We start from the raw sequence: 20,516 nt of genomic DNA on the forward strand, positions 1-20,516 counted from the left end.
AGCAGTCGCTTGCTCCACCGGCTGAGCCAGTTGGGCGCCCCGTATGTTCTTTTTCTAATTATTATTTCAAAACCACCTTAATTGTCCATAAGACCAGATTATGAATTATTACTAGCATGACAAATGTTTGCAGGAGAAAAAATACATAGAAAGTCCCGGGTTACAGGGTTGTTTATAGCAGCAACATCCACAAGAGCCAAACTGTGGAAGGAGCCTCGGTGTCCATCAAGGATGATGGATAGAGAAGCTGTGGTCTCTGTGTACAGTGGGATATTCCTCAGCCATTAGAAACGACTAACACCCACCATTTGCTTCGATGTGGATGGAAATGGAGGGTATGATGCTGAGTGAAATAAGTCAATTGGAGAAGGACAAACATTATATGGTCTCATTCACTTGGGGAATATAAAAAATAGTGAAAGGGCATAAAGGGGAAAGGAGAAAAAATAAGTGGGAAATATCAGAAAGGGAGACAGAACATGAGAGACTCCTAACTCTGGGAAATGAACTAGGGGGGGTAGAAGGGGAGGAGGGCGGGGGGACGGGGGCACTGGGTGACGGGCACTGAGGGGATGAGCACTGGGTGTTATGCTGTATGTTGGCAAATTGAACACCAATAAATAAAAAGAAAATCCTGAGTTAAATAGTGATGTGTGTTGTGTGTGTTGTGTGTGTGTGCTCACTGGTGTGTGCAGGTGGGAGAGAAAGCGAGCAAGCAGGAGAGAGCGAGCGTGCCCAGGGAAATCCCAGAGGGGCCGTTGGATTGGGGTGTAGAGAATTTCCATCCTCCTGAGTCCAGATCCGCCTTTGGCCTGTTACCAAGGAATGTTTGACCAGCAAGGTGCAGAATGGCGGGGGGCGGGGGGCAGGACTCACAAGAGGCCACTGCCAGCTGATCAGCTTCTTTCTCAGCCCCCAGATGACTAACGAAACGGCCCTCCCAGAGGACCAGGAAGCAATGGTTGGTTCTGGCAACACTCAACAGGTTCCCAGCCAAGAGTCTGAGGATCCCAGAAGCCCGAAAAGTGCTCAGGCCCACCCTTCAGTTTCCCCATGAACGTTCCCCTGGCCTCAGAGTCGCCCTCGGAAAATCCTGTTTATTTCATCTTATTTTTTTAAGTAGGCTCCACGCCCAGCATGGAAAGCAGGCCTCAAACTCACGACCCTGAGGTCAAGACCTAAGCTGCAATAGAGTCAGACACTCAACCGACTGAGCCACCCCAGCACCCTGCAAAATCCTCCTTAAGACAGGATCCTGGGGAGCCTGGGTGGCTCAGTCGGTGAAGTGTCTGCCTTTGGCTCAGGGAGTGATCTCAGGGTCCTGGGATTGAGCCCGGAGTCGGGCTCCCTGGTCAGCGAGGAGTCTGCTTCTCCCTCTGCCCATCCTCCAGCTCGTTCTCTCTCTCTCTCTGTCAAATAAATGCACAAAATCTTTAAAAAAATAAAGCGGAACAGGATCCTAGTATTTTCCACCCACCAGGGTTGGTGAGGGTCAGCACGGGGAGCGTATGTAAGATCTGAGCCCCGAGTCCGGCCCCCCGCGCTCTGTAAATAAGAGCGAACGGCAGTGCTAACACGCGACACGTTTCTAGCCTGAGCTGCAGGGACCAGGGAGCAAGAGAAAGCAGTGGAGTAATTGTTTCCATCACGATCTGCGCTCATTTTCCTTATTACTTTACAATTAGGTGGGCTCTTAGAGAATTAGGATTAATTCTTAAGGCAACCAGATCCAAAGGCAAACATAATTCTAGGAACACCCTTGGGTGGCTCGCACACTGCTCCCTTTCCAGGGGGCTCCAGAGGAAAGACGTGTAAGTCGCCACCGTGACTGTCCCCTGCTGGCGCACGGGGACCTTCCCGGGAGAAGTGGCTTTTGAAACCTGCCGTAGCCTGGGTGTAAAGGAGCGTCCGAGCTTACGGCAAGTCCACCCGCCGACAGAAAAGCAAGAATGGTCTCCCCGCCGCCTCACTCTCAGTCCGGAGGCGTCCTTGAAGAGCACCCACAGGTCCGCGACACACGGTTGGTACAGAGGATGGGGTCTACACACGACGGGATATTACTCAGCCGTCCCGACAATGAAATCTTGCCACTTGCAGCAACGTGCCTGGAGCTAGAGGGCACGACGCCAAGTGAGCTAAGTCAGAGGAAGACACATACATGGCTTCACTCCTGTGGAATTTGAGAAACAAGACAGAGGATCACAGGGGAAGAGAGGAAAAAATCAAACAAGACGAAATCAGAGACGGAGACAAACCATGAGAGGCTCTTAATGACAGGAAACAACAGGTCGCGGGAGGAGAGGGGGGACGGAGTCGCTGGGGGGCCCGGGACGGGGTGAGCCCTGGTGAATCACTGACCTCAGCCTCTGACACTAACAACACAGCACATGTTAATTAATTGAATTTAATTTTTAAAAAATGTATAAAGGATCTCTGTTCAGATCTCTTCCAGAAAGGACGCAGGCTGCACCGCACATTGGCTGTCATCAAGGAAAACAGAATTCGTGTCCACAGCACCCTCTTGGACTCCCCCGCCTCCTTTGCAGGGGGATCCCCTCCCGGCCCCCGCCCCTGAAACTCGGAGGTCTTGGACTGTTTCCCGGGTTCTCTGGGGAAAGAGCTGCTGGAGAGACCAGAAGTGAGTCCACAGTCAGATGGGGAGGGAAACGGTCCCAACTGACAGCAAGACAGCGTCTGGGGACACGAGACACGGCGGAGTTCATGTAAATTCTAACCACTTCACGACTCAGTGGGAAGAGACTGCTCCCCATGGCCCGACGGCTTTGGCGCTGGTGCAAGAAATCTCTGCTTACCGGCCTTCGTTCTTCAGGGACACAGGGCAATTTTCAGCTGTTTAAAAACTACCGATAAAATAACTGTTAAAAAAAAAAAAAAGAACTTGTATGGAAACATAAATTGAAACGCTCTTCAGTAATAAGAGCCAACAGCTGGCGCACCCAGTACGGTGGGTGGAACTTAAGAGCACAGGCTCAGCAGAAAACAGCAAACCAATCTCCTGAAGCTATAGTCTATGTAATTCAACTTATGTGACCTTACGTAAATTTACCTAAACTCTGTAAAGTATACACGATATAATGCATATATAATTATAGCTCCAAATGCGAAGAGTATGGAGGCAGAGAACACGCTAGAACTTGAAGGAGGGGTGCTCACGGCTATACAGGGAGAGCCTGGAGATTATCTGTGATCAAACCAATACAAGATATTGATTGAACACAAGATGCGTATTGATTGTGGTGATGGTTACATGAACCTACACGCAAGAGATCAAACTGTCTAACAATACACACGGAGGAGTGCAGCTAAAACAGGTGAAAACAGAACAAAACCTACAGTCTACTTAACAATAATATGGCACCAACGTCAATTTCCCAGGTTTGATATTGTTGAACAGGATGTCACTATTTGAGGAAGCTGAACTCAAAGTCCTATTTTACGACTCTTTAAAGTCTATAATCACTTCAAGATGAAAGTTAAAAAAAAGTCAAAAAATAAATGACAAACTCACGTAAGATATTTACAACTTCTATGACAAAGGGTTTAGCCCCTTTGTATGTAAAGAGCCTCTGGAAATCAAGAATAAAAATAGCAATCCAAGAGAAAAAAATGGACAAAGGACACAAGTAAACATTTCTCCGGAAAACAAGGATAAACCGCACATGGAGATATAAAAATAGGCCCGACATCCCCATAATGAGAAAAGTGCAAATAAAACCGCACTGATAGATCATTTCTCATCAGGAACGATGAGAAATCAGACTGACAGAAATGTAGAAGTCCATGCAGACCGCTCCCGGTCTCACCACGGGGGGAGAGATATCCTCACACCTTGGAAGACAGAATGCAAAATACTACAACCCCCATAAGGAGCATCTGGGAAACACCATCAAAATCACACATGTACTGGTCTCCTGACTTGTAATTCTGCTCCTAGAAATCACTCCCGCAGACACACATGCACAAGCATGAAATGGCAGGAATCGTTAGAAAAATACAGCAAGGGGCGCCTGGGTGGCTCAGCTGGTTGAGCGCCTGCCTTCCTCTGGGGTCGTGATCCCGGGGTTCTGGGATCGAGCCCCAAGGCGGGGCGGGGGGGGGGGAGCCTGTTTCTCCCTCTCCATCTACCTGCTGCTCCCCCTGCTTGTGTGTGCACGCTCTCTCTCTCTGTCAAATAAATAAATAAAATCTTAAAAAAAAAAAAAGAAAAGAAAAATACAGCAAGATGCTAGAGTTAATAAGTCAGTCGTGTAGAAAAGTGAAGTAAAAAATACTCCACTTACATGAAAAAGGCAATAAAGAGGAAAACCAGAGTACACAAGAGACGATAGAAGCAGAAAGCACGTGCCGGTATATGAATCCAATATATTCAGGGTAAACCGTCTGTAGGTTAGACAGCAACTGTCAGGACAGGAAAGACAGAAGTGGCCAGGCGCCATCTAGGTCGTCGGCGTGAAGCCACGGGCAGCCAGAAAGGAGAAGGACGGAGGAGGACGGTACGAGACATTGGGCCGAGGAAAGCTCCGTCTGCACAAACACCACACGACGCCGACTTCAGACGTGGACGATGCCCAGGGCAGGGCTCGCACAGCCTAAGTGCTGGGGACACTGCCCGGCGCCACCAAACCCCTAATGGTCCCGCGTGCGCACCGACCGCACGGCCCCAGAGTAAACGTGGCAAAGCACCATAGAACTGAAAGAAATAAAAAAATCTACAATCAAGATTTCGATTTTGATTCCTTTCTTGTTATTTTGCAGGAGAAGCGGAGCCTCGACGAACTAGAAAAGACCTTCATCACGAGCGTCCCCTGGCCACCGTGGAATTGCGTATGGATTAGTAATAAAAGGTCTCAAGGAAAACGTCCCAATGTTTAAAGGTCAAGCATCTGACCTGCAAGTAACCCACGAGTCAAAGCAGAGCCCACAGCATTCAGTGTGTGTTTTGAACTTCGTGCAAATGAAAATACGTCCCATCAGGATCTCTGACGGCGTGAAGCTACACCCGGGAAGAAACACAAAGCTTTTAATATTTTTTTAAAAAAGATTTTACTTGCTTATTCAGGAGAGACACAGAGAGAGAGAGAGAGAGGCAGAGACACAGGCAGAGGGAGAAGCAGGCTCCACGCAGGGAGCCCGACACAGGACTCAGGACTCGATCCCTGGACCCCGGGGTCACGCCCTGGGCCGAAGGCGGCGCTAACCACCGCTGGGCCACCCAGGCTGCCTGCTTTTAATCTTTACATTAGAAAAGGTCTAAAATCAACGACCTGGCGATGAACATGAAGAACGTGCATGAACAGGAACACGTGACACTTCCCAAGAAAGAAGAGGCATCGAGGCAAGAAAAGCAAGAAGTAAAACTGGATTTCCCGGCGGCGTGGCCTAAGGGATCTGTTACAAAGCCACCAGCGGGGATTGTCCACATTAAAAAATGGTTAAACGGGGGCGCCCGGGTGGCTCCGTCGGGGGAGCGTGTGACCCTCGATCTGAGAATCACAACTCAAGTTCCTCGTTGGGCATGAAGTCTACTTAAAAAAGAAAAAAAGAAAAAAAAGTTCAAGATCGGTAACCACCAGAGAAATGTAAGTGCTGCAGTCAGTGGGTGTCTGCCCTCAGCTCAGGTCAGAATCCAGGCCCTGGGGTCCTGGGATCGAGTCGTGTCGGCTCCCAGCTAAGCGGGCGTCTGCCTCTCCCTCTCCCTCTGCCCCTCCCCCTGCTCGCGCTCACTTGCTCTCAAATAAATAAATAAAATATTATTTTTTAAAAGATTTTATTTATTTATTCATAGAGATGCAGAGAGAGAGAGAGAGGCAGAGACACAGGCAGAGGGAGAAGCAGGCTCCCTCCCGGGTCCCCAGGATCACGCCCTGGGCTGCAGGCGGCGCTAAACCGCTGTGCCACCAGGGCTGCCCGTAAATAAAATCTTAAAAAAAAAAAAAAATGAAGCTCTTATATCACCTGATTTTGAGGCTTTCTCTACAGCTGAGACTATCTGCCCCTGGCGAGTCTCAGGGTCGCTGAGACGTGAGAGCAGGAAGGACTACAGGGTACTCTGAGTAGCGGGCTCCCCACCCTCCGCAAAGGCACCAACGCGGCGTGACGGCAGAGGACAGGCTTTGCCGCGCGTGGAGCACCAGCGAGCTCCCCGGGGCACACGAAGCTCATCGCTCGCCCCACGTCAAACACAAAAATCAACTCAAAACGGACCGTGCACCGAAACAGAAGCTAAACCTGTAAAATCTAGAAGCAGGAGGAAACCTGCCTTCCTCTGGGAGGAAACCACGATCTCCCAGGAGGTGAATATTTCTGTTGGGGAACAACAGAGAAACCCAAACCCAGACAAAACGAAACAGGAAAGGAATCTGCTGCTCCTCAAAAGGCAGGTCACGAACTGGAAGAAAATATTCACAATACAATCCTCCGATGAAAGGCTTGTATCCAGAATATGTAAGGGACAGTAGGAATTCGGTAAAAACAAAGATCACAACTTAACGATTAATTGAACCAAGAGTTCACGCGAACAACAGACACGGGGAAGATGCCCCGACTGGTTCCCGCCTGGGGCGGGTGCCCCCATCGCCGCATCAAGCAATTGTCAGACACCAGCAGGTGCCCAAGAAGCCAAGTCACTGCCGACACCACCTGCCCAGTGGCAGCCCTAGTCCCCGGCCCCGCCCCAGCCCGTCCCAGCCCGTCCCAGCTGGGTGCCAGCAACAGGCCGCCCCCACTGCCTTAGGTTAAGTGGCTAGGACGACGCAGGGAACTCGGGGAACACGTACTTACCTTTGCCAGTTTATGACGATATGACAGGATTTGAATCAGAGTGGGGTGGACCAGCTGCCCTGGGGGGCCTGGGAGGTGCCAGGGCCCAGCCACCTTGCCCCCAGCCTCCCAGCTCCCCAGCCCCCAGCTCCCCAGCCCCTCAGCCCCCCAGCTCCCCAGCCCTCCAGTTCCCCATCCCCCCAGCCTCCCAGCTCCCCAGCCCCCAGCCTCCCAGCCCCCCAGCGCCAGCCCTCCAGTTCCCCAGCCCCCCAGCCTCCCAGCCCTCCAGTTCCCCAGCCCCCTAGCCTCCCAACTCCCCAGCCCCCAGCCCCCCAGCCCCCTAGCCTCCCAGCCCCCTAGCCTCCCAGCTCCCCAGCCCCCAGCCCCCCAGCCTCCCAGCTCCCCAGCCTCCCAGCCCCCCAGCCCCCAGCCCTCCAGTTCCCCAGCCTCCCAGCCCCCCAGCTCCCCAGCTCGCCAGCCCCCAGCCCTCCAGTTCCCCAGCCCCCCAGCCCCCCAGCTCGCCAGCCCCCAGCCCCCCAGCCCCCCAGCCCCCAGCTCCCAGCTCCCTGGCCCCCAGCCCCCCAGCCCCCCAGCTCCCCAGCCCCCAGCCCTCCAGTTCCCCAGCCCCTCAGCCCCCCAGCCCCCCAGCTCCAGCCCAGAAGCTCCGAGCCACATCCTTGAGAGTTTGCAGAAAGGCCTCCGGGTGGGGCCTGCTCCTACAACACCGGATCCCACCTGCGGGGGGGTGGTGGGGGAGCCTGGCCTGAGAGTCCCACCCACCCCCAGCCCCGGGCAGGTCCGAAAGTCACCGTCATTAACACAACAAAGACCCCAGGGCCAAGTCCTGAGCTCCAGGAAACGCCAGGGATTTGGAAGCTGTGAGCCCGAAACGGGAGGAAGAGCAAACCCTGAAGGAATATTCGGGCGGCCGCGGCCCGTCGCCCCGCATCCCGACAGCATCCACGGTGGGAAACACAAGGTAAGACTACACCCGACGGCGTGACGTGGAGCCTGGCCGTAAGGAAGAGGCGCCCAAACACCGGGAGGCGGCGGCAGGTGGAGCACCGGCGCCCTGGTTCGCGGACGTGAGGAGGTGACTAGGTGACCTGGCACAACGCTTCGGGGAAACTGGAAGTGCCTCAAAGCTCGAGGGGCACAGTGCCCGTCTGCCTTGGGCTCAGGGCGTGCCCCCGCGTCCTGGGATCGAGTCCCGCAGGAGCTGCCTCTCCCTCTGCCCGCGTCTCTGCCTCTCTGCGTCTCTCGTGAATAAATAAATAAAATCTTAAAAAGATCCCATTCACAACAGCAACCAAAAATACACGGTAACTAGGATAGTGTGAGCGGAGGTGTCCATGGCCTTCACGGGGAAATACCAACAAGCCCCGCGGGGACATTCACGCAACACCGACCAAAATCCCAGCAGCGTCCTCTCGGGGCCCTCGCCGACACGTGTGTAAAGTGCACGAGGAAGCACAGACACTATGGGACACAGGGAGGTAGGTGTGCCTGCCTGGCGGAGCTCCAGGAGGAAGGCCCTGAGCGCAGGCCAGGGTGGCTCCGTCTAGAAGGTTCCAGAGCCCACAGGGCACCAGGGCCACCTGTCCGCGGGCAGCTCCAGGGCAGCTCCACACAGATCGGTGGGGGATGGGAGAGCTGCTCCTGAGGGGAGATAAGGAATCGCTCACCGGATGAGAGAAACAAGTGCAACTGGATCCTCACCCCACGCAGAGACCCAAAGCCTGGACGAATTCAACACTAGGGCGAAAGGAGCAACTGTACTTAGAAGGAACGTGCGCGGGCGCCTGGTGGGCGCATGTTGGGTGTCTAGGTGGGCGTGTGGTAGACGCCTGGGTGGGTGTCTAGGTGGGTGCGTGGTGGGTGCCTGGGTGGGCGTGTGGTGGGTGCCTGGGTGGGCACCTGGGTGGGGTCTAGGTGTGTGCGTGGTGGGTGCCTGGGTGGGCACCCGGGTGGGGTCTAGGTGGGTGGTGGGTGCCTGGGTGGACACCTGGGTGGGTGTCTAGGTGGGTGCGTGGTGGGTGCCTGGGTGGGCGTGTGGTGGGTGCCTGGGTGGGCATCTGGGTGGGTGCCTTGGTGGGCACCTGGGTGGGTATCTAGGTGGGCACGTGGTAGGTGCCTGGGTGGGCACGTGGTGGGCACCTGGGTGGGCGCATGGTGGGTGCCTGGTGGGCGTCTAGGTGGGCACCTGGGTGGGTACGTGGTGGGTGCCTGGTGGGCGTCTAGGTGGGCATCTGGTGGGCACCTGGGTGGGTGCCTGGTGGGCATCTAGTGGGCATCTAGGTGGGCGTGTGGTGAGCGTCTGGGTACTCAGCTGGCTGAGTACCTGACTCTTGATTTCTGCTCAGGTCATGAGCTCGGAGTCGTGGGAATGAGCCCCTGTTGGCAGGCTCCCTGCTTCTCTGCTCCTTCTCCTCCCCCTGCGTGCTCTCTCTCTCTCTTTCTCTCTCTCTCAAATAAATAAATGAACAATATTTTTTTAAAACTAGGATATTAACATGTTATAAAAATAAAACCAGCTTTCCTGGGGAGGAATTTACAAATGAAAGTTAGCAGAACACCCCTGCATCCCCATGAGAATCAGAGAGCGCCAGGGAGGGACCCGGGGAAGTGGGCGGCCTGGGTCATGGGGAGGAGGGACCCAGGGACGTGGGCGGCCCGGGTCATGGGGAGCATGTCCTGCGGGTCATGGGGAGCACGTCTGCAGGCTGGGCCAGGGGCCTGAGTGCTGGGAAGGGCCTAGAAATGAACCCCAGGACCCTGCGGTCTTTGCTCTGTGGCTCCTCAGAGAGAAAACTATAAAGGGGGGCGACGAGGCCTGAGGCGACAGCGGAGCTGAAATCAGGGCCCCGGCTGCAGCCTGACATGGTCCGTCCAGCGCGCAGCCCAGGCCCCTCTGGCCAGCGCGTGTGGACAGGCGCCAGCGTCCCGAGAACGGGTCCTGAGGCCCCCCTCCCAGCACCCCAATGCTGCCCCTTCATTTCCAAGGTCACAAGGGGAGGAGGGCACAGGCAGAGTCGGGAGCGGGATCCACTGCAGGAGCCCCTGGTCGCTAGGCCCCAACCAGGAGGGGCGACTCCGACCTGCATGCCATGGAGGGGCCACGGAGGAAGCCACTGGGCATCAGCGTTCACTAGAGGGGACCTGTGACCTCAGGGCTGGGGGGCAGCCCGCAGAGTGAAGGGTGCAGAGGGCACAGCACCAAGGGGAAGGGGATGACGTGTGTCCAGAAGGACTGAGGGGGAAACAGAGGCAGGACGGAAGTCACTACATTTCCTTACCGCCTGCAGCCCGGTGACACGCCCTGAGCCAGGCAGGGGGACCTTCCTCCAGGGACTCAGCTGCCCCATCCTGGCCCGACCCCCAAGACCCCATGAGTCTGCTCCAACACAGAAACGTCCCCTTAGAAACTCCCTTTACCTCTAAGCCCACAGGGTCACCCCGAGCACCTGGCCCACCCACGTCCACCCGAAGGGGCTCAGGGCTCAGATTGTGTTAGACGTAATAACTGACCTTCTCCCCCCACCAGCCCCCCACCCGGGGTCCTGGAACCCGGCTTCCTCAGGGACTCAGGCGCTCCCTGACCCCTCCCGGCCTGGCCTGAGAGTCTACAGTCTACAGCGCGCCCTCCCCCTGCCCCCGGCACAGGCCTCTCTCCCTGGGCTCCAATAAAACCCTGTTTGCACCAAAGCCATCCCAAGAACGTTTTCCGGGCCCTGGGCTTCGAGCCCCGGCGTCTCATCCACGTCAGGGACGGGGTCAGGGCCCCCACAGAATCTCCTGGACTGCCCGCGTCCCTCCTTCTCAGGGCGAGGATGAACTAGCCCTGGGAGGAGGCAGAGGGTCCGGCTGCTCGTAAAGGACCCCGGAGCAGCAGAATGGGGGCGACTAGGGAAAGCGTGCAAACCGTGGGGCGGGCAGGGGTGACCCTCGAGGACTCGGGGACTGAGAAGCAAGAAAGGTGACAAAGCCCAGGGCCGCGCAGTGAGGACGCCAGAGGGAAGGGAGGTGGGGAGCTGCCCACCCTCCTCCGCAGCCCCCTGCCCCAGACGGGGCGAGGGCAGGTGGGCCGGGCCACACACCCGGGAGAGGCTTCCCCCAGAAACCCAGGCGGACCCCGTCCTCGGCGCGGGCAGCTCGGGATCTGCTCTCAGGGCGACTCCTCCTGAGCCCCGACCGCCCCCCTGGAGCCCAGGGCTGTCGCTCCCAAAAGCCGTGCTCGGGAGCACCTCCCACGGTGATGCCATGTGGGATTCCCACCCAGAGCGAAGCTCCGGCCTGACCCAGGGCTCGGAATTCCACACTAAACCCGCCACGATGGGGCTTGAAGAGACCCGAGGGGAAGCTTGCTCTCGCGGGTATAAACCCAGCCGCTTCTGAGCCGCTCACCACAGGCCCATGGACGGATGGAGTCTGCGCGGCCCTGGGGTTCAAGGGCACTCACAGGTGAACGGGGTGGGGGGTGGACAGGCCAGCAGCCTGCAGCCGGCGGCCAGTGTCCTCCCCACCCACCTGCGGCCCCTCTGCCCCCCACCACGTCCCCACACCACCCACGGCCTGCGGGTCACTCTGCCTGCGTCACTTTGTGCGTTTCAGACCCGCCTCGGCACCTCTAGACGCCCAGAGCCACTCCTCCCTGGCTACGACGTTCAAGGCTTCCCGCTGCCCTGCCTGGCACGGATGGCCCCAGGACGGGGTATGACACGCTGTCCAGGGTCCGGACGGTCCCTGAGTATCGGCTAAGGGAGGTGGGCGCAGGGAGGTGGGGGGAGGAGAGCAGCTGTGGTCACCAGCGAAGTAAGAGCCGGCGGGCATTGTCCTCCAAACTCAAGAGCCAGGAGGCCAGTGAGGGAACCCTGAGGGTCAGAGACACCAGGAGGCCCCAGATGCCCAGCAGTAAACAGGGCTACTGTCTGGGGGCAAAGCCCACCTTTCCCTACTGGGACAGACCCTAAGGGTCCATTCTGAGTGAGGGGGAGGAGGGGGCAGACGGGGAGGACAGGGAGGACAGGGAGGACGGGAGGAGGGCAAGGAGGAGGAGGGGGAGGAGGGGAAGGAGGGGGAGCCCCGGGTGGAGGGGAGGAGGGGGAGGAGGGGAGGGTGGAGAGGACAGGGAGGAGGAAGAAGATGGGGAGGAGGGAGAGGAGGGGAGGACGGGGAGGAGGGGGAGGAGGAGAGGGAAGAGGGGCAGGAGGAGGAGAACGGGGAGGAGGGCGAGGACGGAGAGCAGGAGGGGGAGGAGGAAGAGGAGAGGAAGGAGGGAGAGCCCGGGGTGGAGAGAAGGAGAGGAGGGAGGACAGGGAGGAGGGGAAGGACAGAGAGGAAGGACAGGAGGAGGAGGGGGTGGAGGGGAGGGAAGAGAGGCAGGAGGAGGAGGAGGGGAGGAGGGGGAGCCCCAGGAGGAGATGCCACCGAGCTGAGCCCCCCAAACTCCCAGAAAGAGGGTGTTACCCCTTTAGTTGCTGCAGGAACAGAACGACCGCTGAGTATCTCGGGTTGACGTCCGGCAATTTCGAAATGACTTTCTCTACGTCTCACGTTTCGATTACGCGTCTCCAGTACAGGCAGGTAGGTGAACGTCGCACGGGGTGTGTCACGAGTCACCCAGAAGCCTGCAGCTCCCTCAGGGTCGTGGGGTGGAGGTGCAGGGGTGCTGTAGCGCCCCTCCCATGCGAGTGCCTAGACAGGCCCGGCCTGGAGGCTAGGATGGAGCCGACCCGAGCGTCAGCCGGCGCAGCTGAGCCATCACCCTTCCCCATCTCTTCTGGAGAAGCTTCCAGAGCCTCTGTGTACTGAGTCGTCTCGTAGGGAACCCAGGGGCTCCCACCCTTGAGGCCTTGGGTGCCGAGTGACCCCCATCCCCAGGCAGCCCCAGAGTGGCCCGGTCACGGAAGCCCACCACCCCGTGTGAGCTGGTGAATGCCCCGCGGGCCGTGTGATCTCAGCCACGGACGGGCCGGAGAGCCCAGTGGGCAGCTCGCACTCACACCTGCCGGTGGCACCTGGTGCCACGACCGCAGTTGACTGCACCGGTCGGTTGGAGCCAGACTGTTAAGCTACGGAAAACAGTCGCGCGGGTGGTTGCAAGTCCACAGTCCCTCGTGGGTCCAAGAACAAGCGGCAGGAGGCCGCCCCAGCCTGCCACGGGCTGCCAGGGAGCACACCAGCCTTTGGGTGCTCAGTTCCCGGACTTCAGGCTCTGTGACCCCCCAGGGCACGGAGGCCTCACTACCAGCCCCCACCCCGCCCCGGGCCCCCCAGGCCACTGAGGCCTCACTTCCAGCCTGGCCAGGAAGCTGGCTTTCTCTTACCTCCGAGGGCCCTCCGAGGGCGCTGGGGAGCTCACGTTCCTGCAGGTGGAGCCGGTGTTGCAGAGCAGGGCCTGCATGAAGGGGAGGACACCGCGGCTGGGCAGGTCCCGGGCTTGCAGAAAACCTGAGTGCGAGCAAGGAAGAAGCGCGTCTGTATAAGTGGGGGCCGACGCGGATGCCTCCCCGGTCAGAAGGGAAGTGTCTGAGATGCTGTAATTATAGCATCAACCCGTGATTCACTTGGTCTGGGGGCGCCCGGGGGCTCAGTCAGTGAAGCCTCTGCCCTGGGCTCAGGTCATGATCCGGGGTCCAGTCCCCGCTCAGCAGGGAGCCTGCTTCGCCCTCTGCCCCTCCCCCATCTGGCTCCTGCTCTCTCTGATAAATAAGCACCATCTTTAATAAATAAATGAATAATAAATAAAAGTCTGAGTACTCAAAGAAACCTTGCCCCCAGGCAACCTGGAAACTGCGGATCTAACGGGAGGCAGCTAGTAAAGCCTTGGCGGAGGGCCCTTCCCGGGAATCTGGTTTGTTCTGGGAAATGACCGCACTCCCCGAGGCGCGGAGACCCCCATGCCCGCGGTCCATTCCGCACAATGCTCTGCACGCAGAAGACAGCCACCTAACGTTGGATCGTGAATCAATGACTGAATGAACAAGCAAATGACAGGAAGAAAGAAAGAACAAAAGAAAGGAAGAAAAGATGAGCCAGCGGGCTTCTAAGCTAGAGAGGCCAACAGGGTTCTGAGCTAACACAAGGCCCAGGGCTCTGGGGAGGAGACCAGACACAGCTCTGGGGTCGTAGCCAGCTAGTAAGAAAAGGCGTGTTTCCCTAACATGCTCTGTGCCACCAACCCCCGGGACATGGCAGGGATGCCGGCCACCACAATGGGCCGTCAGCGGGCAGAGATGGAGGACTCCAGTCCTGGCATGCAGAGAGCGGGAAGGGTGAGGAAGGGGAACAGACGTGTGTGCGTCATCTCTCTCTTCTTTTAAGATTTTATTTATGTATCTGAGAGAGAGCGAGAGCAAGAGAGATCACAGAGGCAGAGGGAGAGGGAGACCCGGACTTGCCATTGAGAGGAAAGCCCGACCCCAGGACCCTGAGATCATGGCCTGAGCCAAAGGCAGACACTTAAGCGACTACGCCCCCCGGGCGCCCCGCGTTGGTCATCTCTTGTGTGCCAAGCCCCGCGCTGGCCACACGCTCACTGCTGGCTTTCTCACTGAGTCCTTGGGCCGTTCTTGAGGCAGGTAAAATCACAAAGGCGAGGTCGCTGGCCCAAGCCTACACACAGCCGGCGAGTGCACACAGCTTCACAGTGTGGTCTCCGGGCCCTCTGAGGCTCTCCTCCCCACCAGTGCTCTTCTGCATCAACGTGTGGGAAGCGCTGCCAGACCTCCCCTCGCCACTTCTTTGCTGGGACCAGGCTCCCGATACAGAGTGAGAGCAGATGAACGCTCGAGGACCAGGTGTAGGCTTTTACTTAAGGACCACCACAGGCCGCTCTTCCCAGCTGCGAGGACTGAACTAGCACCACTAGTACTTTCAATGTTTTGTTATTTACAACGAGACCACTCAAGGACATTTTGCCACTAGTGACTTGGGCCTTCATGCTGTACGGTCTATGGCTCCGCTGTGCCCTTAGGAGGTGACCATCCTCAGCATCATACAAACCTCCTATGGATCTGACCTGCCACTTCCCTGCTTCTTAGTTGTAAGGAATCCCATTTAGTTTCACTTCTCTCCAAGCTGCTTGCCCTGTCCAGATCATTCCTCTCCTGCACACCTTAGTCCAACAAAGGATCACATGCCAATTCCCCAGGAGCCTTCTCCTCTGTGCTTACATGGCCCCTCTGCAGAATCCCATTGTGACATTTTTGCCAGTGTGTTGTATTAGTCTGGCCTGACGGCACGCTCTTTATAAGGACACGGAAAATACTCTTCTCTATCTTCAGCAAGGACTTGGACACAGCAGGCCCTCAATACATATTTGCCAAATGAGTAAATGAATGAATTTTGTTGGATAGTGATGTGCTATTTTAGATAAAGCCCATCCCTTAATAGTCCTTTATTCATTAACATTTTCAGAATTAGCCACATTATCCATATTTCAAGTGGCATAAATCCAGTAGATAAAAAATAGGCCACCATTTCATAAGCAGCAACGCTGCTAAGATTTCAAACCAGATAAACACAAGGGTCTTTCTGATAAAGCCCTTGGAGCAGAAGTTAATCAGTAATGGGTCATCAGTGCATCACCACCATCATCGCCATCATCACCATCACCATCATCAACACCATCATCATCACCCTCACCATTATCACCATCATCATCACCATCACCACCATCACCATCACCATCATGACCATCACCATCAGCTATTATCACCACCATCATCATCACCATCACCATCACCACCATCACCATCATCACCACCATCATCATCACCATCATCAGCACCATCATCATCACCATCATGACCATCACCATCAGCTATTATCTCCACCATCATCATCCCATCACCTTCATCACCACCATCATCACCACCATCATCACCACCATCATCACCACCATCATCACCATCACCATCATCATCACCATCATCACCATCATCATCAACACCATCATCACCACTATCATCACCATCACCATCACCATCATCACCATCATCACCATCATCATCACCATTATCATCACCATCATCTCCATAACATCTTCATCATCACTATCACCAGTATCACTACCACCACCTTCCCCACCACCATAACCATGATTGCCACCAGTATCATGTTGGCAAACTGTGAAATGTACCTCCCACTTTTACTTCTTCTACTCTTTATATACGTATAATATCACATAAACCTATGCCCAAAGAGGCAGTTTAGAGGAATTAATCTATGTGCTAGATGGAGCAGACATGTGTGAACCTCATTCTTAAGAGAAAAAAAAACATAAACTGATGCTTATAGCACATACCCCAGAAATATAGCTATTGCGATATTACAATAAATATTCGTTCACTCCACACAGAGTTCTGGGTCTATAAAGAACAGAGGAAAGAGAGCTGCACTTTTTTCTCCAGAGGGCTGTATTTCAACAAGTATAGCAAAAGTGACACTTACAATTGTCTCTGTGTCTGGGAGGTTCTTGAAAGCGAAGCACTGTCAGAATCATGAACAGGATGCATGGCCAAAAGAATTCAGCAAGAGAAAGGACCTGGAGAAGATGTCCAAAAAAAAAAAAAAAATATTAGAAATTGAATGAACTGCAAAGTACGATGGTATCCCCCTCTCCTGAAGGATGGTACACTGGCCAGGTCAGGCCTCCTTTAAAGGAATTCCTTGTAAAAAAAAATAAAAAATAAAAAAATGAAAAGGAACTCCTTGTCATTCCTACTGCGCATCTCTGAAAACACTCATTTGGGACAGGGACCCACAGAGAAGGCCCAGTTCGTCACTACATCCAGACCCACGACTGTCAGCTCCTCATACTTCTCCCCAAAAGGCAGGTCTTCTACTTCTTTCCTTTTTCTCCACATTCTTATTTATGGTAGACTTCATGACATTAAAGAAATTAAATAAATAACTTCATTCATATTTCTCCTATTCCAACAAGTTAACTATTTTTCTTTTTATTTATGTATTTATGTATTTATTTATGTATTTATTTATGTATTTATTTTTTTTTTTTTTAATTTTAAGTGGGCTCCACGCTGGGCCCAACATGAGGCTTGACTCACAACCCTGAGATCAAGACCCGAGCTAAGAGTCAGATGCCCAACTGACTGAGCCACTGAAGTGCCCAATATTTTCCTAATTTCTTTAATATTCCTGCCTTTTCCATCCAAATAGACATTTTCCCAGAGAGAGCAGTAGCACACACACACTCACCTCTTTTTATGAGTATTTTCTTTTTTTTCTTTAAGATTCTTATTCATTTATTTATTTGAGAGAGAGAGAGAGCCCAAGCAGAGGGAGGAGAAGAGGGAGAGGGAGGAGCAGACTTTCTACTGAGCACAAAGCCCAACTCAGGGCTCCATCTTACGACCCTAAGATCATGACCTAAGCTGAAATCAAGAGTCGGAAGCTCAACCTACTTAGCCACCCAGATGCCCCTTATGAGTATTTTCTGCTGTTGCTGCACGAGGTTCACAACTAGCATCTTACTGATGGCATTATGTTCTTACCTAATGGGTATATCATAATTCACATTCTTCCATCAACAAATATTTTTTGCATATAAAAAATTTTTCTTTTGAAAAAATAAAAATCCTCCTTAAGATTGGAACAAATTCAAAAAAAAAAAAAGATTGGAACAAATTCCTAAAATTCAGATTATTGGAGTCAAATCTCTTCACGTAGAAAAAAAAGGGGTACAGATAAGGATTGCAATAATTTGCATGGTCCTGAATTTTCAAAGTAAAAAAAAAAAAAAAAAAGGAACTACCATTGATACATGGAATTTAATTATCTAAGAAAGAGATACCCAAGGTAGAGTTCAGTGAAAAACTAATTAAGAGAAAATCTTCAATTATCACCAGTTTATTCTTATTGTCATCATTCTTCCCTTGATTTTTATGTTGGATAATGTTCTCCTGTAGACTTCCATTCATCACACAAATAGAAAACTTTATAACCAGACACAAAACAGGCTAGGCATTCAATAACGCATGAAGAAAAACCTAAGTCGGCAGATTAGGAAGAGAAGGATACTCAGTCTAACACTTAAGAAGGTTATTTCAGATGCCAAGTTACTATGCTTTGAACCAAAACAAACGTCTAATCTCTTCAATTCCTTTGCTCTTTGAACTGCCTGTCCCTAATCTTCCCTGTAATGAAACAGCATCTAAATGCATTAGGTGGGGTGCATGTGGCTGGGAGCCATAAAGGTGAAACACTAGTGAAAAGGTTCCCACCCCTACTGTAATTAAAGAAGATAAGAAGTCGCCACCTTTGTAATAGCTCATGAGATAATATTGTTTGTGCCAGAAAGTGCTTCATTATGAAAAGTTCCTGACCAATTACTGAGCCCAGTATCATACATCCTGATAACGGGGAGGGTGTCTGCAGGAGGCCACCACCTGACTCAAAGGATGGTAATTAAACCAGAAGGAGAGGTCAAGAACGCTCAGAAGACCACAGACCGTTCCGGTCATCTTCTCTGCAACAAATAATCATTTCCTGAAGAATGGGAGTAGAGGCGTGGTGAGGGAGGATTCCCTAATTAACTCTGGCTGAATACAAATGTGCAAAACAGAACACGTGCCTCAAATGCAACAATGACTTGACATCATTAAGAAGAATAAATACATAATTTTTTGATTTAAAAATTTTAAACAACATGTGATAGCCATTTTTTAAGATAGAGAGGTATAAAGAAAACAAAATGGTTTATAGACCTAGATTCATAGAACAACTTTTGATATTATAAATAATTACATATTTGCATGGTTAGCAAATGTTAAAAGTACAGAAAGAATATAACCACTCTCCCAAAGGATAAATTATCTGAACAGTTTCCTGAATTCATTTTTTAAAAACATATATAAGCAAGGCACCCAGGTGGTTCAGTCGGTTCAGTATCCGACTCTTGGTTTGGGCTCCAGTGGTGACCTCAGGGTTGTGAGATCGAGCAGGGTTGGGCTCCACGCTCAGCGCAGAGACTGCTTGGGACTCTCTCCCTCTTCTTGTATCCCTCCTCCCTGAATACACACTCTCTCTAAAATAAATAAATCAATAAATCTTTTGAAAAAAAAAAACATAAATAAGCCTAACTAATGGTTTTGGAAAGAATCTTTCATATCAGCACTTATAGATCTACCTCACCATTTTTAAAGAGCACCTGATAATCTACTGTAGAATTTAATTTATCCAACCAGTCACCAATGGAAACTTGGAAGGTTTTCTGTTTGGGGCCATTGCTATCATGAGTTTTCTGCACGTGTTTGGCTGCCTTTGGTAAGTATATTCATGGAGTACCACTGCCAAGTGAGATAACCAAGTAAAAGTGAGTTTGATTTTTTTTTTTTTAAGATTTGTTTATTTATGATAGAGAGAGAGAGAGAGAGGCAGAGACACAGGAGGAGGGAGAAGCAGGCTCCATGCGGGGAGCCCTACGCGGGACTTGATCCAGGGTCGCCAGGATCGCGCCCTGGGCCAAAGGCAGGTGCTAAACCGCTGCGCCACCCAGGGATCCCCGTGTTTGATTTTTAATTTGGATAAACACAACCAGCAGGCCCTCCGTAAAAGCTAAGCCAGTCATCCTTCCCTCCAACCACCCTCACTGGCACCCAAGATTAACAAACTTAAATTTCTGTCCATGTTTTCTCAAAGTGATATGCAAAAAGAATTTTTCTTTAATTCTTAACGTCAAGTATTTTTCATAGGCTAGTATATAATAACTCCTGGTCCATTAACTCCTTATTCCCTCTGTCCATGTTTCTATTACATGTATAATATACACAAAAGTTACAGTCAGACGCTAAACGGGCTCTTTGTGCTCACTAATGCACAAACAGCATTCTACATCCGACAGGTTCAAAATCAAGGATACTTGGTCTAACACTGAAGAAGCAGTCTTACTATCCCAGAACCCACTCGATGCATTTTTTTTCCTGTCTGCTTTTTCTTTTTTTTTTTTTTCCTAAACTGGTCTGTACATCATTGCTTCCAATTTTCTTTTTTCTTTCTTCTATTTTTTTTTTTTTTAATTAAGGGACTCCTTAACTGGTCCTTTGTTGGCTTAAAGTATTACAAATATTTTTCTTCAGTGTCTTATTTGCCTTTTTATTGTCAAAATCTCTGATGTACCCACTGTACCAAACTTTTTATTTCTAGCATCTGGATTATTTTCTTCCTGCACATAGAGACCATCATCATTTAAGGGACCTTGTCACGGCCAAGTTAAAGTAGTCAGTGGCAGCTGTGAAGCTACAAGTACTTACCTGTCCAGTCTTTAAATAAATGGAAAATCTCCAATAACGAATGGAAATAACAGTGTCAAAAAAATAGAACTCTATATGGTATAATTGGGAAGTTTCTTGGAGATCTTGAAATAAAAGAGAACCTCAGTTAAACTTTAAAAAACTGTATCTTGGGTCATTACAAGCCAATCACCAGCTGCTCCGAAAAGCACAGGTAGGAAAAAAAATCTTCTATTGTTCCGACTTTGAAATAACTCTGGTCAGAAGAGAAAAGTATCCAAACACCCAGTTCTGCTGTGTCACTGCCCATTGTGAGCAAGTGAATCACCTCCTTTCATGAGATTGTTTCCCTGGAGGCACGCAGAGGCGGCCGCTCTTTGTCCTCACATTTTTGGATCATGCTTTCCTTCTCAAGTGTCCTCACTATCTTGTAATCTTGCTTGACATTTCTAATCCCATCGCTGCTAAATGGGAACGCTTCCC

General features: G+C 52.3%; 1 protein-coding gene across 1 annotated transcript in view; it reads right to left on the reverse strand.

Annotated features, from left to right (window-relative positions):
* The window catches only part of ABCA13 (ATP binding cassette subfamily A member 13), a 233,896-nt gene that overhangs the window by 197,016 nt on the left and 16,364 nt on the right, over positions 1-20,516 (reverse strand). The window contains exons 2-3 of the mRNA XM_077861791.1: positions 16,234-16,327; positions 13,107-13,230 (exon numbers count right to left, since the gene is read on the reverse strand). Of these exons, the coding sequence (XP_077717917.1) occupies positions 13,107-13,230; positions 16,234-16,327 (218 nt within the window). The remainder of the gene's footprint in view (positions 1-13,106; positions 13,231-16,233; positions 16,328-20,516) is intronic.

The sequence above is a fragment of the Canis aureus genome, chromosome 21, assembly GCF_053574225.1.
Source record: "Canis aureus isolate CA01 chromosome 21, VMU_Caureus_v.1.0, whole genome shotgun sequence".
Taxonomy (NCBI): Eukaryota; Metazoa; Chordata; class Mammalia; order Carnivora; family Canidae; genus Canis; species Canis aureus.